The 17372-nt window shown below is 40.4% G+C and overlaps 1 protein-coding gene across 2 annotated transcripts in view; it reads right to left on the bottom strand.

Moving 5' to 3' along the window:
- Nucleotides 1-1285: 1285 nt before the first annotated feature.
- The window catches only part of SMAP2 (small ArfGAP2), an 18128-nt gene continuing 2041 nt past the window's right edge, over nucleotides 1286-17372 (bottom strand). For both annotated transcript variants that reach the window (XM_008585719.1, XM_008585720.1), the window contains 8 exons: nucleotides 16159-16244; nucleotides 15059-15137; nucleotides 11381-11467; nucleotides 10259-10340; nucleotides 9113-9222; nucleotides 8179-8344; nucleotides 7412-7728; nucleotides 1286-2684 (listed from right to left, as the gene is read on the bottom strand). In XM_008585719.1, coding sequence (XP_008583941.1) covers nucleotides 2559-2684; nucleotides 7412-7728; nucleotides 8179-8344; nucleotides 9113-9222; nucleotides 10259-10340; nucleotides 11381-11467; nucleotides 15059-15137; nucleotides 16159-16241 — 1050 coding nt within the window. In that variant the 5' untranslated portion in view covers nucleotides 16242-16244 and the 3' untranslated portion in view covers nucleotides 1286-2558. The remainder of the gene's footprint in view (nucleotides 2685-7411; nucleotides 7729-8178; nucleotides 8345-9112; nucleotides 9223-10258; nucleotides 10341-11380; nucleotides 11468-15058; nucleotides 15138-16158; nucleotides 16245-17372) is intronic.

The following is a 17372-nucleotide window of genomic DNA, read 5'->3' as shown; positions in this document are numbered from 1 at the left end:
CTTAGGTGGCTTCATGGCTTTATGTACTATCCATACTCTGATGACTCCCAAACTCATTCTCCAGCCAAACAATTTCCCACACAGACATTCACACTTGTTCTGCTCTTATTCTTCTGATCCACACATGACTGGCTGCTTATTCAAGTCTCAGTTCAAATGTAACCTCCTCCTGACCACTCCATCCAAATGGCCTCCATACCCACTCTCTCCCTTTGTCTTATTACTATCTGAAATTAAAACAATTTATGTACTTGTTTATTGTTCATCTTTCCTACCATGCTACCCCATGAGACTGGGGAATTTTTACTCATCGCTTTATCTCCAGAGCCTAAGACAACTTTTGGCCATTGTAAACACTTGTTATTGTCGAACGAACTAATGCCTAACACAGGTCTGGCATGTAATACTCACCAACATCTGAGTGCTTACTAAGTGCCCAATATTGTGCTAATTGTACCACAGGAATTGCTTCATCTTAAGTATTACTATTAGCCCCATTTTACACTGAGACATAGGGGTTTAGTAGCTTGCCCAGGTCCCAAAGTAAGAAGGGATATGATCTAGAGGTCACCTTCCTAGCCACTGTGCTATCTGTCCACTAACAAGTATACTCAAAGGAAAGAAGGAAGGAAGGGAGGAGAGGGGGGGAAAGGGAAGATGGGAAGGAGGGAGAGTCCAAAATCCCTTTTGTTGAGAGCAGAAAGGGAGTCAAATGGAGAAGGAAATGGACATACTACCCCCAGGATGAGTGTTCTGTCTCTAACTCATGACACGGGTTCAGAGGCTCAGTCCCTACTTTTTGTTCTGACAGCTCAGAGAGGGCTGAATCACCTTTACCAGGCAAAGCTACTGCTCTCTCAGCAGGGAGAAATTTAAACTCACTGTGTAATTGCCATAGTATAGGGAAAGGACAAGGAGCAAGAAGTTCAGACACTTTGAGTCTACTGCTGGCTCAGCCAAGGGCTCTCTAGTAGACCCCTGGCCAACAGCTTTCTTTCTCTGGGTCTCAGCTTCTCTATTGGTAGGGGAAAAAACCCATGCTCCTAGTTCTGGTGTTCTGTGACTCTAGCAGGTGCCAATCTCCCCTAGTTCCCTCAGCTCACGACACTAGACACCACTGAAGAGAAGCCCCCTTTCTGACTGCTTGAGCCTGGGTCTGGCCCTTGTGCATGCACTGAACAGAATTTTGTAAAATACAAGAAGTGAAGGAACTACCCCTGAAAAGCAAAAAACTCGGGTGTAACTCCCCTCCTTCAAGAGTGACACATAGTAACAGCCAAGCAAATGGTCCTTCCCTGCAATATTTATTAAGGAATTTACACATACACAGGAGAAAGGCAACCAGGAATTGTGGTTCCCACACATGAAATCTTTTAAGCAAAGTTTTCTTGTTTGAATTTTCAAGTGGGGTGAACAATGACTGAGAGGAAAGCTGTCCAGGCTCTCTGCCTTGTTCACCTGGAAAAGGTGGGAAAACAGAGCACCCTGGATACACAGGCATGAAAGAGTGGTTGGCAAATTGGGAGGAGGAAAAGGTAGAAGGGAGCTATCAATGAGATGGCAATTTTTTTAAACTATAAGAAAAACTAGCAACAGTTTTAGACTGTTGATAAATTAACTCCTCTCTGTTGCAAACCTAAAACTAACAAAACAAAACAAAAATACCCAGAGCAAGTGGAGAGAGGGTGGGAAGTGGCATACACACACGCACACACACACACACACACACACACACAAACGTGAGCAGCACACACTTAAATTAAGCGCCACACTCCCACTGCGTGGGTTGCTCCTCCAGCCGTGGAGCCAGATCGCACTGAAGGCAGGCAGGAGGTGGGGAAGGGGTGTGTGTTTGTGTGTGGGAACTTCACAATGTCTTTGGTGCTAATAAAGGCTGACTGAAGCGGCGAGTCCTGAAGCCCCAGATCGAGAAAGCAACTCAGGGCAAAGGAGAGTGGTATTTTTGCTCATCCTCACAGGAGGGGGCTTGCCTCATCCCAGGGATGGGGTCGACCTGATCCAAGACCCAAGGAATATTTAATTTGATTTCAGTGCTTTCCTCATTCCTGTAAATCATGGGAACATGATACTTCCTTCTTCAACCAGAAACTTAAACACTTAGAAATAGCTTAGTAACACATATATAAGGACCTCTAAACCCTCTCCTCTGCCTAATATACAACTCCTACAGACCTTTCTGAGAGTCTGAAAGGAGGTTTAACCTTGAGGGAAAATACTCAAGGGCATGCACATTTCTCCCACAGTGTATGTGCCTTCTGCCAACAATTTCTAAGGTGCTGGTGCCAGGAGAGGACTAGGGGCTGGGGAGGAAGTGGGGATGGCAAGGGGACATGTACAACATAAAGCAACAGAGAGGTCTGTGTGTTTGGGAAGTGGTTGGGCTGGGCAGAATGCCAAACCTCAAATGACTTATTGAGCAATTTCTAAACCAAACAGAGAGAGGTAGGGAAAGGGGATGGGCGGGGGTCAGTTGGGGAAAGATGAGAGAGGGGAGAGCGAGGGCTGGGGAGAGTGGTGGCCATCCAGGTGTTTTGTTTTTATTTCCACATCTGAGGACTAAGAGTCTGATTTGTTGCCTGTCCGTTTCCGCCGCTCATTGACTGTCCATAGCTCATCATGCCGTTGGCTCCATAGAAGTTCATCCCAGCCATCTGCTGGGTCATCTGAAAGGGAGAGAGGAGACTTTCAGACCAGGCATTCAGCCAATTAGTGCAAAAGGCAGGGGGGCGTCCCCTGCCTACAGGGAGGGGGAGAATGAGACAAAAGGAAACTGAGATAGTACCAAACTGCTCTGGACCTTAATAGATTATTTCAAGGACATCAGACCATGTTACATGAAGGACTTTTCAGGAATGTGATGTTGACAGAGACTAAAGCTCAAGGATGGAAAGAAGGAATTGAGTCACTAGAAAAGCAGCATGAAAGGCTCTTTTTCCTTTCCGGACCCTCATGCTAAATAGAAGGGACCTATTGTTAACTTGCCCGGCCAACCCTGGGAGTTGAAAGAAAAGCCCGCACTCCCGTGCTCCTGTCTCATCTCCAGCAGAGAGCTAGCACTGTCAGTGTCCATTGAGAGCGCTTGTGCATGCTCATTTCCAGAGGAAAAAAGAAAAAGGAAGAAACTAGACTGTTCAGAATAAAGAAAGGAAGAGGAAATAAAAAAAGACCAACAGAATCTTCAATGTATGGGAAGGAAGGAGCTGGGAGAAAAGAATCAGTGGCATAAAGCTGGGTCTGTGTGTGGAGCGGAGATGGGTGAGGACTCTTTACGAGTTAGATTGAAAGGCTGGCCCCAGCAGTGAACAGAAGAAATAATTTATGAAAGAAAAACACCTTAAATTTCCTGAGCCTAGTACATTTTCTGTACAAGTTCTTTTTCTTTAAGACTATTTTCTTCTAATGACTTTTTAAGAAAATTTCAAACTTACAGAAAAATTGAAAGAATAATACAATGAAATCCATATATCTCTTCCTTAAATTCACCAATTGTTAACATTTTGCTATATTTTCTCTCTCTTTTTACATACAAACTTCAAAACATTTTTTGATGAGCATCGAAAGTTGCAGATATCATGACACTTCACCCCTTAATAAGTCAGGAGGCATCTCATAAGAATGCTTTTCTAGAACCACAATACAATTAACACACTCAAGAAATTCAACATTAATACGATATTCTAATACATGCTGCATTTCATTTTCGTATCTCTTTAGTCTCCTTTAATGTAGAACAGTTCCCCCCGTCCCACCTCTTTCCTTTTTTTCCTGACACTGACATTTTAAAGAACCCAAGCCAGTTACTTTGCAGAATATCCCTCAGTTTGGAATTATCTCATGTTTTCTCATGATTGGATTCGGGTTACATATTTTTGGCAAAAATTCAATGTAGGTGGTATTGTGTCCTTCTCAGTACAATATATTAGGAAGCATATGATATTAATCTGTCCCACTGTTGGTAATTTTATGTTTTATCACTTGGCTAAGGTAGTATTAGCCATAAAATTTTTTTCATTGTAACGAATGAGTAAACCAAAGGGGTAATTCTTTGAGAATGTGTGAAAACCCTGTTCGATCTCAATCATTAGCTGTCATTCTTCTGTAAAGGCTCTCCCTCCCTCCATTCCACACTCAATTTTTTTTTTTTTTAAATATCATTATGGATTCAGATTTTTTTCATCCAATGTGTTATAATCCATTACTGTTATTCTTTTTTATGTCTCACATTTGACCATTGGGAGCCTCTATAGAAGCTGGCTTATGTGTGCTTTAGACATGTTTCTATCTGTTTTATAGCACTTGATTACTTATGTAAATAAAAATGAAAGAATGATGTGAATTAAAATCCCAACTATAAAAGCTAGAAAAAGATTAACAAAGTAAACCAAAAGAAAGCATATGGAAGGAAATAGTAGAGATAAACCAGAAATTGATGTAGAAAACAGAAAAATGTAGAACCAATCAATAAATCAAAATCCTGGTTCTTTGAAAAAATTAACAAGACTGTTTGGCATAACTTTTGATAAATAAGTTTGAAAACCTTTATGAAATAGATAAACGAGGTAAATACTGTTTTCCAAAACTGACTTCCATTGAAGAAACAGAAAATTATTAAAAATTACTACAAAAGAAAGCCAAACATCCCACAAAATTTCACATGGAAATTCTACCAAACAAGCGAAGACCAATATTACATACACACACACACACACACACACACACACACACACACACACACACACACAACATATATATATACCCCCCCCCCCCCCCCCCGTGTGTGTGTGTGTGTGTGTGTGTGTGTGTGCTGGCTGGTATGGGGATCCAAACCCTTGACTTCGGTGTCACGACGCCACACTCTAACCAACTGAGCTAACTGCAGCCTACATAAATTATTCCAGACCAGAGAGAAATGAAAACATAGTAATATTTTCTAAAAAGTATAGTAAACACGATAAAGACAGCATGTGCATGCATGTGTGCAGTGCACATGTACCACTTCTCTGGTATTCCTTTGCCTGTCCCTTCCTTTTCCCTTTAAATCTCTTTGTTTCAGTATTTCTTTGTACCTAGTGTAAAATTAGGCATTGCTTTGTGAGCCATTTTGAACATCTTTTCCTTTTAATAGAAGAGTTGCCCTATTGATGACTGATATGTTTGGTCTCAATTCCATCATATTTCAGTGTATTTTTACTGTGTTTATTATATTTACTATACTTCAGAGTCTATGTATTTTATTATCTTCATTTTGAAAAATTATTTTGGTATTTAGAAAGAATTTGTTCTAGTTATTACCTTTATACTAATACTTTTTATAATGCCCTTGGTTTCCTTTTTCCTTACTCAAGCTGCCACGATTTGGTCTGTCAGCTTAATTTTTATTCCCTGACTTCTATCTATTTACTAAGTAACAATCAATTAACTTATTCTACTTTCCCCCTTTTTCCTTCCTTCTCTACATATTATTTTTAGTTGTATTTCTGTTTGTCAGAGTACAACAAATATATTTCCACCCTTGTCACCACTTTTAGTGTTAGATTCTCAATTAAACATTCAATGCTCACCATCAGTCCTTCTGCCAAAAATGTTCCTAGTCGTCTCTTAGAGGGATAAAGCTTATCTTCTGTTAGATTCCTCAGCAAAGGCTTGAAAGTATGCTATTCCTTGAGTTCTTGCGTACTTAAGTTTTGTTTTTTGGGTTTTTTTTAATAGCCTTGATACCTGAATGGTAGCTTGACTGGCTATAAAATACTTGTCTTGCATGTGCGCGAGTGTCTTGAAAATTTTATTTCTACTGTTGTCTTTTTATATGTAGCTGTTAGGAAGTCTGATGTCAGCCTGGGTATTCTTTTTTTTTGTAAGTGACACATTTTTGTAGAGGTACAGAGAAGGCTGGAGCCCTAAGAATTTTTCTTGTTCTTTAAAGTCTAAAGGTTTACTGGGATATGTTCTAGAGTTGACTGTTCTGGATCAACGTTCCCAGATACACAGTGGGCTCTTTCAATATTATATCCAAGTCTTTTATTTCTAGAAAGTTTTCGTGTATTATAGTTTTAAGTATATTAATTCTGTCCCACTATCTTGTTTTTCTTCTTTAGGCTTTCTTTTCCTAACTCCTGTATTACTTTCTCCCCGTTTTTTTTATTTTTTTTTTATTTTTCTATATTTAGTTTTCATTCTCTTAGCTATTTCATGCCTTTCCTGAATGGCAAATATAAAGAGAGAGTTGAATCTCTTCTCCTCTTGCTAACTTGTATTCCAGTCTTTATTCCTAAGAAAATTTAGTCTTTTTCTTCAATTTCTTTCCTGAGCTCAGTAAACTTTCATTTCACAACTTCCAGTTTTTTGTCCATTTTGGTTCTAAGTTTTTAAATTTCTGATTCAAGCTTTCTTGTCTTACCTGAAAATGTTTGTTTAAGGACATTTAATTCAGGTTGGTGGATTGTATAACAGTTTTCTTCTGCTGTTTGTGGGGGGAGAATTTTCATTACCTAAAATGTTTTGATTTTCATTTTCTATTTTCTTCTCATAGTAGTTTTGTATGAACGTCATCTGTCACATGCTGTTTATTCTGTAGTGCCTTATTTTTCTAATCAGCAAAATACAGAAAGCTGTTAGGGTTTGGGGATGCTTACTGGATTCCTTAGCTCAAGAGCACTCTCTTCTGTTAGTGAAGCGATTATTTGGGGAGAAGGAGCATGGTGTATCTTTGGATTTTGCAATTCTCTCTTCCACTTCCCATTTCTTTCTTTCCCTTCACCACCAGGTCTCAGAAGAGTACCTCCTCCTCCTAAGTCATGCCCATCTCCCCCAGATGCAATGCTTTTCCAAGGCTACCACCTATAATCCCATAGATTTCAAGACCCCAGTAACCCGAGTTCTAATCTACCAGGTCCCGGACCTGTTCTCAGTGTCTCCAATCACTGCATGTCTTTCACCTTCTGAGGGGTGATTTTATCTGTGCTCTTCACCTCTAGGCCCATGCTCCCTCTCCTCTTTCCACATAGTCTCCTCTGTGATGCTGGATCTGCTGGACTTGGGTGTTCATATGTCAGCTGCCATGTCATTCGATGCTTGTAGTATTGTCTACTACTAGTTGTGGGTTATGGAGGGTTTTATTTGCATTCTCTGTCTGTATAGGTGTTTTTGTTTTTGAGAATGTGTGAGAGATTGAGATTTAGGCAGTTACCCTTATTCTGCAGAAACCCAGAACGTCTCAGAAAGTCTGACTTTAGACAGATCTTCTAGAAAAAAAAAAAAAGCAAACCTGAGAATGTCTTTGGCATTATCTCATCTATGTGGAAAGGATTCAAAGGATCAGGAAGAGGTGCAAAGTGAGACAGACTTGAGGAAGGCTCAAAACTCTTGTCCCAGGAAAGATGTGGCAGCTCACCTGAGTAAGGTTCCACTGTAGCTGCTGAGCTGGCTGAACCCCATACATAGTCTGGGGCATAGCTGCCATGCCTGCCATGTAGCCAGCCTGCTGGGTGGGCATCATTCCATTCGGCACACCCATCATAGATGCCTGCATGCCCCCCATATAGCCTGCAGGCATGGCCATGGGGGCAACCATCCCAGAAGCTCCTGGCTGTGCTACGATGCCTACTGGAGGGGGCATCATGCTCCCCATTATGCTGTTAGGAGGTGTGACCCCAGGGAAGCTGGGGTAGGCTGTGGGATATGCCATTTGAGCAGGAGCCATGAACATTGCTGCCAAGAAAACACACATACAAGTTAAAGAGGAAAGGACAAAAAGTTAGCCCAAACTCCCACTGGCTACTTCTTCCCAGCTAGAATTTCTCAGACTACTCAGCTAAGAATGCTCTTTTACACAGCAAAGCAGTTAGACAGTGTCTACAAGATTTGCTGTGGCTTACCAGTGGGCAGCTGACCTAGCCACTTCCCTTTTAAGGTTCAGATCCAGGCCTTGAGTCAGACTTCACAGAGGTGTGACCTCAAACCCCACAGAAGTAAGGCTCTGAGTTATATTAATATCTATCTACTGATACTGTAGCTTCACAAGAAATATCATATTCAGATTTATTCGGTATATGATGGCCTAGCCCCTAAAAAAACTGTTCCCTGTCACAACAAATAATTCCTGCATGTAAGTCCTCATGTCTTCACCTGGTACATTATCATGACTTCCATGAAATATACCTTGGGCAGGCATTTGAGGCGTCTGGGATCCATACAGTGAAAGGATGGAATCTTTAGAGAGCTGTTTCTTGCCTATTTCTTCCGATTTGCTCCCTGGCTCTGGAAACAGGTTCAGGTTTTCAGGAACAGATCCGGCACTCCCTGCAGTTGGCATGGAACCTACAACCTTTGGGAAAAGAGGGCAGGGGGAGAACCAGAATAGTTTTTATGGGGGTTTCTTTAAGGACCTCTCTGTTTCTTCTAACATTTGCAATAAGAATTCATGGCTCAAGTTAATTGCTTCCTGACATTTTACTATACAAATATCTGAAAACTCTTAATAGTTAAGCTCTGGTACAATTCTTCATTCTTCAGCAAAACAATCTGATTAGTAGGAAAAAGCAAACACAGTAAACAACCCACAAATGATAGAGCAGAGAGAAGTGAGTTTAGATCCCCATGTATCCATGTATTAGTTGTATAACCAGAGGCAAGTCACAAACTTTTCTGAACTGTTTCCTCATCTGGAAAATATCCATTTTGCAGGGTTGTGGTGAAGATTTGAAATTAATAATGAAATATATAAAATGATATATAAAAAACACCTAGCACTGTTCCTGGTACATAGCAGGCATTCCACACATGGAAGCCATTAAAAGTTTCAAGTCTTTCATACCCACAACGCCCTGGCAGTAACCCAGGCCAAGGAGCTCACCTAAAGTATCAGGCTTTACAACATGACACACCTTCAACAGAAGCCCATAGAAAGGGCCCACACTTTGGGGGCAGGAGACAAAACGGTATGAACAGTGACACAGTGTTAAGGAAAGAATAAAGAACCAAGAAAACCAAAGTCCAATTCCACCAAGGAAGCATGACTTGGTTTCCATGATTAAGTTATTAAAATCACCCTTTCCAGAATGCTCTTTAATCCTGAGGAGCCCATAAGACTCACCTTTCTGGAAACTGAAGAAGAAGGGGATGGAACAGAGGCCAAAAGATCTAAATCCTTCTCTAGAGTGTTGCTGGTCTTACTATTTGCAATGGAGGTGGCCACAGGAGCATCTAGAAGGAGAGATCAAAGTTAAATGTAGCACTGCGCATTAAGCCCATTAAGTTCCCTATATTCTGGACAAAAAGCAGACAGAGAAGGCCCATGGGTTCTACCCTGGGCCTGGAAATCTGGACTTCTGGAATCATTTAGCTTGGGTGGGGCTTCTCAAAAGAGGCCTCACCCCACATTCCCAAGCGTGCACTGGTGAAGCCTATAGCTCGGCTATCAGGCACAGGGCAGCAGAAACCCAGGACTGAAGGCTACATCAGCACACAGCTGGGGTGGCTGGCTGGCTGCCTTCTGGCTATTTGAAGGGCAAGTACAGGATTCATTTTCAGAGAAAAATGAAAGGTACAGAAATTAGAAGCCTAAGTAGCCAATAACATAAACCAGCAGAAGTGGATGGAAACTAAGTATGACCATTTTTGCTGTGAAAGGCAGAAACAGGCTTTCTTTCTGAAAGAGGCAGAATCACTAGTTCAGTATTTCAAAGGCTTGGAGAAAAATGACCACAAGGTAACAGGCTATCTCAGAAATAGATCACAACCTGAAAAAGCAAAGGGATGGGGGCAGGGAGGGAAGTGGCACAAGGTTCAAAGGTGCTGTTTGGTGAAATTGCTAACATTTATTGAGTGCTTAGTATGTGCCAGGCACAGGCTAAGAGCTTTGGAGGCATTATCTCATTTAATCCTTCCAAAAATGCCTTTGAAGTACAGACTGTTTTTATTCTCACTGCATAGAGTAGGAAAGTAATGTTCAGAGGTTAAGTAAACTACCCAAGGTTGCAGACAGCAAGTGGCACAGCTGAGACTCTGGCTCCAAAGGCCATGCTCTCAACCACTGCACTGTACTGTCTCTAAAAAATGTCACAGCAGACAATTCCTTAGAGCAACTGTTCATATGTAAAACATAACAGGAAGAACATGAGAGAACAATGTCAGTGAAGAAGACACAAATTAGAGAATACCATCTCTGCCTATCTTCCCAGGGTCACTGAGAAATCATCAAAAATTTAAGAATATGAGAGTTGAAAAGTCTAACTCTTACCAAGTCCCAACAAATCCATGACAGGTGCTGTGGATTTCGGGGAGCTTTTCCGAGGTAGCTGTGGATCTTCTTTCTTCTGTGGCTAAGGTGAAAATATGTTATAAAAGGAAATAAGCAGGTGTTTTTGAACTCTTTTTTCCCCTCTCAATTTTAAAGCCATAGATATTCTTGTGGTTGCTGTTATTCAAACAGTTACCAAAAAAACAAACCTCAGGAAGTATCAAGTGATAAAATCAAGTCAGGAGGCATGAGTGCATAAACCAAACCTAAAGTGAAAAATAAACTATCTGTGCTTGTTTGGCTTTCTGAAGGGACAGATCTTTCTGAAACCAAGACAACCACAGACCAGGGTACTCAACAGAAGCAGCAGTTTTTGGTCCCTGGAAAAGCCAAGAATAAAGGTAGGTATCTGATAGTACAAAAGTCAAGAGCCAACAAATCTCCCAGTGGTTAGAAAAACTTTTACTTTAGCACCAAAAGGGAGATCAGTTTAAAGATTACCTAATTCTCTCTGCCAATATCACTAGTGACTGTATCCACACACAGTGCGAGTCACAGTGATGAGAAAAGACTCTTCCTTAAGCAATAGTAAGTCCTCTCTCCCAAGATTCCAAGCCTTTATATGAGCGTATTTACTACAGCCACAGCACGTCCTGTGGAAAAAGAAAGGTATCTGCTTCAATAGCAAGAATACAAGAAAGGATCATTTAAAATGGATTAGTATGACCTCACTCCTGGACTGGTCTTAACTGCAACAGGAAAATGAGGTACAGAAGGTCTAACAAGAAAAGGACCAATGTGGAGGTAGTGTCTGCTCAGAAGGTGTCACATAGCCTTGGTATTCTGACTTGGAACATGCCTCTTGCTTAGATGGGACAGATACAGTTTCCGAGCTCCCAGCTGGCCCCAAAGAGAAGTGTTACAGAGCAGATTAGGCAGCAACAGGTAATGGGAAAGAAGCAGAAATGGCAGCAGGTGATCTAATCTAAATGCGAAACCCTTTAGCTCCAAGTGCAAAGGTAGTGTGGTATCAGCTCCACCTCACCCACCACGAGCCTCCCACCCCTCCCCTCCATCCATATAAACATACCTAAGGCACAGGGCAAATACTTTCCCACTTACCATTTTCACTTTCTCAAAAACAACAGGTTCCATTTTTTTCTCTGGAGCTGGTTCACCCCCCCTTTTCCACTTGTCATCTTTTTCTTTCTATAAAGATTTAACAAAACAAGACAAAGAACATACGCCACATGGTGACTAATAGTTTGATTAATTATAATTCAAAATGTCCAAAAAGGACTCCAAAAATCCCTAACGGTTCTGATGCAGGAGTCTTACAAACGTGGGGGTGTGTTCTGCTGTGCAGCACGAGAGCTGACCTTTTCCACATTAGCCTCGATGCTTTGCCGGGCATCCTCCAAATGCCTGAAGCACCTGCCCTCCTAGACTAGCTCACTCATGACTTGAAATTCGCAGGCTAGGCTATCTACAGACGCTAAAAATTTTCACCAGTTTGCTGCCCATTTTTGCCCCAAATTTAACATGCTCATGCTTTGAGGGGTTCCCCCTTATCTTGGTATACTGGTGAGTAAGTTCATCTTCATCTTACTTAGCTTATGTCCTTTGAGCGCCGCCGCGCTTCCCAAGCGGCGCACTTATCCAGTGCGCCACCGGGCCAGCCCCTTCACCTCCTTTTTTAAAAAATTGGAAAATAAACCTTAATTTCAAGCTCAGAGACTAAAAAAAAAGTTAAGGATATAAGGCAAAGGGCCGGCCCGGTGGCGCACTGGATAGTGCGCCGCTTGGGAAGCGCGGCGGCGCTCCCGCCCGAGGGTTCGGATCCCACATACAGACCAGTTCCTGCTCACTGGCTGAGCGAGGCGCGGGGGCAACACCGAGGGTTGCGATCCCGTTGCCGGTCCCCGGTCCGGTATGGGGGCAACACTGAGGGTTGCGATCCGTTGCCGGACACGGAAAAAGACAAAAAGACAAAAAAAAAATAAAAATAAAAAAAGGATATAAGGCAAAAAAGAATTAGGGGATTCTAAAGAAAAAAGAACTAAAATATCCTTTTTAGAGAGTCCTGCATGAGTTGCCTGTGTAGAACCAACAAGGATATAAATATATATATATATATATGTATTCGAAAATCTCTCTGTTCTTGTTAGTTTCAGAGACAGTTTCATAATACATTTATAGATTATAAAGTTATTGGTCACATTTTAAGGTCAAATAAACATCTATATGCAAAACAGAACCACAAAGTAACCTTAAGAATAGAGGCACGTAAAAGGAAGTATAGTGTACATATAAAAAAATGTTCAGTCTCACTAGAGATAAAAAAATAGAATTTAAGGGCCAGCCCGGTGGCGCACTGGAGAGTGCGCCGCTTGGGAGCGTGGCGGCGCTCCCAACGAGGGTTCGGATCCCATGTGGAGACCGGTTCCCGCTCACTGGCTGAGTGTGGTGCGGGCACAACACCAAGGGTTGCGATCCCATTACCGGTCAGTATAAAAGATAAAAAGAAAAAAAAAATAGAATTTAAAATGCATTTTAAGGGGAAGAAAGATCTTAATAATACCTACTGTTGTATTAGGAACGAAGTGAAACTAGTACTCTTATATGATGCTGGGAAGACAGAGTAAATGGTACAACTTCTGTAAAGTGTATTGGCAAAAATACGAAGAAACAAATATTGAGATCCCTGGACCTAGATAATATCACATCTTATAATGTAAGCAATTCACCCCAGAATTGTCTGTGCTAAAGAAAAACTTAAATAACAACCTTTATGCCACAGAAAGGAAATGTAAAATAAACTGTGATTTAGCTACTCAGTAAAAGATGATGCAACAATTAAAAATTGCAAAACCACATAAGTAACTTAGAAATACATAATATGTTAAATAGAATGAAAGCAGGAGACATTCTACATATTATAATTATGCCCCCCAAAAGTAACTGTATAGAAAAAAGATAGAATACACCACAATGATAATCATTAATAGACAGTGAGAGTATGCATGAATTTTTCACTTTAATTTTAATATTTTCTATAAAATGATTTTATAATCACAACACATGCAGCTGTCTTTTTTATACACAGTATAGCACTTTAATACAGGACACTTTATATCTTGAAGTTAAAAATGCTTTCAAAAAAAAAAAAGCTCTATCTGTCCATTAAAAAAGAATACTTTAACAAAGCCAGTTCCTTTTCATTTGGTATGAAATGTCTTTACTTAGCAAATATTAATTTTTAACATAAAAAACTTTATAAGAATATAAAAAAAAATCTAAGTATATCAGGTTAAAATTTTTGAAATAGCTTTTGGTAAGCATGAGAAATTTCCTTCCTAAGTGAAAACATACTGGGAGTAAAAGAGTCTTGTTTCCATAGATACGGTGCCAGCAACATAATTATGAACACCTGACAACTCTATCCTCATACAGCAACTCCCCTCCTCCTCCACCTTCTGGATTACCTCAAATACCCTTTTTTGACTTCATCGGATCTCCTATCTTCAGACAGAATGAACAGAGCTAGGCAGACAGACCACAGTTTTCTATGAATATAAGGAAATGCATGTACTTTGTTCCTGAAGTACATTGATGATACCAGCTCAGCTATGGTTGTACACCAGGTTAATTCTTTCTTGGAACAATTATGATAACTGACAAGTCCCTTTTCTGGATGACTGCAAGGTAAGAGTCCTTCATACTTAGTTGAGAAGGGATTATTTTTACCTAACTACATGTATAACCTTGCACTTACTTGCCTATGTTGAAATTCACCTACTAGTTAATGCCCCTTTCACACAGCTTCAAAAGATCAATCTGGCCAGCCACCAAAAAAAAAAAAGATCAATCTGCATTCCAATCAGCTTAACTTTTAATTACCTGGAGGGACTTAGGGCCCCATGAAAACCTAGTGATTTCACTGTTTCATTTCACCCATTAAAATAAATAACTAAAATAGATGATAGACAGGCAGACAGATAGCACCTGTGCTAGAACTGGAGAATCCCATACTCTCTATACTTCTGTGGGTAGAGAAATAGTCAATTGTTCCTAAGGGAATTTATTCTAGAATATTGTCAAAGGATTTTATAGGTCTAAATAGTCATAGATACTGGTCTCATTTAGTTGTCATTATTCAGGCATATTTTCTTCTTCCAGAAACCATATTGTATTTCCTCCTGTATGTTATACTTGTCCTAGTTATCTTACACTGAATTTCAGATTCTAACCATGCCTAGGATGAAATGTGTCCTTGCAGCTGGTAGTCTCCCTCTGAAACTCATCTCAGGAACAGGGTCCCGTTGGCAATCAGTCTGCCAACACACTGGTTATTAGCACATAATGCTATAATATGCATTGGTCAAAATGGAGGAAATTCTGGTGATTTTATTACACTTACTTTTGTTGACTTCATTTACAGAAAAAAAGTTATGTATATGTACATATGTACATATATATATATACATGTATTATTCTACTTGATCTAGTATGCCCAATATGTCCATTTTAAGAAACAATTTGGAACTTGGAATCACTAACATCATCTAAATACAGATCAAGACAAAGAATTCACTGATAGTTTGCCCTTCCCATCCCTGAGGTGAAAGTTTGTTCCATGATATCTCATGGTATTGACTCAATAACTGGCTTCTTTCTGCTTCTGCATTTTTTAAATGATGGTTCTGGAGTATTTTTGTAGCAGGTCTTCAGATTCTTCCCTGGCTTGATTAATAAGCAAATTACTTATTATGAACAAAACCTGAAAGATTTACAACCAACCCTAAAGGCATTGATGTCCAGACTTCGGTCCATGTATTTCTTCTTCTCATATTTATCTCGAATAAATCCCTCGACAGCTCTGCAAAAAGCTTATTAAGGATAAATCAAACAAGTTTCTCCAACAGCAAGAATGTAAAAGGTCAATCTGGATTCCACAGAACACTGTCCTCTTCCTTCCCTCTGGCCTGGTTTCTCCACATGGCTCCTATCTCTTCATATGCAGTTTCCCTTATCAAAACCTTAAAATGCCTCCTTCACGGTTACTGCAGGGAATCATTATTTTCTATGATTTCCCTTCAGAGTGATGACAGCAGCAAGTGGGATTAATCTTCATCCTGACATCAGAGATGTCTGTGGCTGTTCTAGAATATAGATAAAATAGTCATGTATCTATGTTAAAGCTTTAGGTCAATCAGCTTCGAACAAGGCATGAGTGCCCCTTAAAAATATAAATTCTGTGTCCCACTGCCAGATTCTGATCAATGGGTCTTCTGCAAGGCCCGAATTTAACAGGGCATTTAACATGTTCCACCTACACCCACTAAAAAGCAACTCTAACAAGATGGTCTACAGACCACATTTTGAGAAGCACTGCCTTTAGGGCGTTTGGTTTTACATCTTAGTTCCTATCCCCTGTTGAAGGGATGGAGGAAGATAAAATGGTCAACAACAGTTAATTCTTTCACACGGGACATAGAAAGGCGATAAAAATGAATGGTGGTTTTGCTGATGGTGGTTTTGCTGACGGCAAGGGCTGGACAGAGCACAGTAAACTATTCTTTTTATCAAACAATAGTTTCAGACATCCAAAAGCTAGTGGAGATGTCACTTTATGGAAGAATTCACAGTGAAATCACTGCAGTCTTAATTCCTGAGTTAGTCTTCCCCACGTGACACTACATGACAATTCTGACCTTAGCAAGTAAACGTGCTTTTTGTATGTCTTGGTTGCAGGAGAGAGGAAAAGCAAGGACTTTGACTAATCCATATAGAGACGGACCAGACGGATCACAGGGCTTGAGTCTTATTTGACTCTCCCCAAACACCAAAATATCACTCAGCCTTCTAAAATAAAACACAAGTTGCTCCAGAAAAGATACGGGTCTATCTGAGGTCGCCGAAAGGTCTCAGGAAGGTAGGCTTCATAGAGTCGATTTGCCTTTCCGTTCCCCATCTCCTGCATGCACTGCGATCAGAGAGAATGTAGAAACATGAAATGTCAGATCAGGAGAGGCTTGAAAAACTTCTCACCCAATTCCACCATTGTTCAATTGAAGAACCAACCTAGAGAGTGGCAGAACCAAGATTTAAACTTGTGTATTCTGATTTTCAATCCATGATTCTCTCTACTAGGAATTTCCAATCATTTACCCCCATGGCTGTCTCCTCCTTTCTCCCAGGGGTTTCTTTTACTGAAAGATTCGTCTGCCAAGATACATTTAATTCAGCAATAGTTGAAGATATCATTTGAAAGTCCAATATACCTAGCTACCAATCAAAATGTCTACCTGGCAGGCAATAATCAGCATTAAGATTCTGAGTTTATACTATTAATTAACCTATTCAGCTTTATTACCAATAAATGAATGTATCCCATTAGGCTTTTGAAATAGACCCCTTTACACATGTAAGGGATAAATCCCAAGAGCTTTTTAAATCTCCAAATTCCCAAATAACTCCATGGCATATAATTTCCTTCATAAGATAAAATAAAATGTAAGTGAAAAATGTAACTCATCTTTTTTTAATTTTTATTTTTTTTGTCCTTTTTGTGACCGGCTGCACCGCGCTCAGCCAGTGAGCGCATCGCACCGGCCATCCCTATATAGGATCCGAACCCGCGGCTGGAGCACAGCCGCACTCTCCCGAGTGCGCCACGGGTTCGGCCCTGTAACTCATCTTTTTAAACCTTTAATGAATGCATAAAAACAGTCTAAAGTAATTTCTAAAGCAATTTTATGGTTAGGAATAAACTCTTATTTCCATCACCAACTTTAGCAACTGGTTTTCTTTGGGGACTCCCTTTTCCCCAAAAAAAAGAGAACAAAAATTTTTAACATGAAAGTGTTTCAGTGTAGGGAGAGAATAAAGGACAATAAAGCTATATCAGGGTGCAGATCTTAGGCCACCCAGATCATTAACTTAATTGTCTCACTCCCAGCCCACCAAGCTAACATCAAGCAAGATTCATATATGCATTTTAGCAATAAAATATTACTGTAAGTCTATGATTTGGAAGTTTTTTAAAAAGTGAATATTTAAGGGGCCGGCCCGGTGGCGCACTGGATAGTGCGCCGCTTGGGAAGCGCGGCGG

The sequence above is a fragment of the Galeopterus variegatus genome, unplaced genomic scaffold, assembly GCF_000696425.1.
Source record: "Galeopterus variegatus unplaced genomic scaffold, G_variegatus-3.0.2 Scaffold3687, whole genome shotgun sequence".
Classification (NCBI taxonomy): Eukaryota; Metazoa; Chordata; class Mammalia; order Dermoptera; family Cynocephalidae; genus Galeopterus; species Galeopterus variegatus.
The sequence above is the reverse complement of the archived record's forward strand: the minus strand, read 5'-3'. Positions and strand labels throughout refer to the sequence as shown.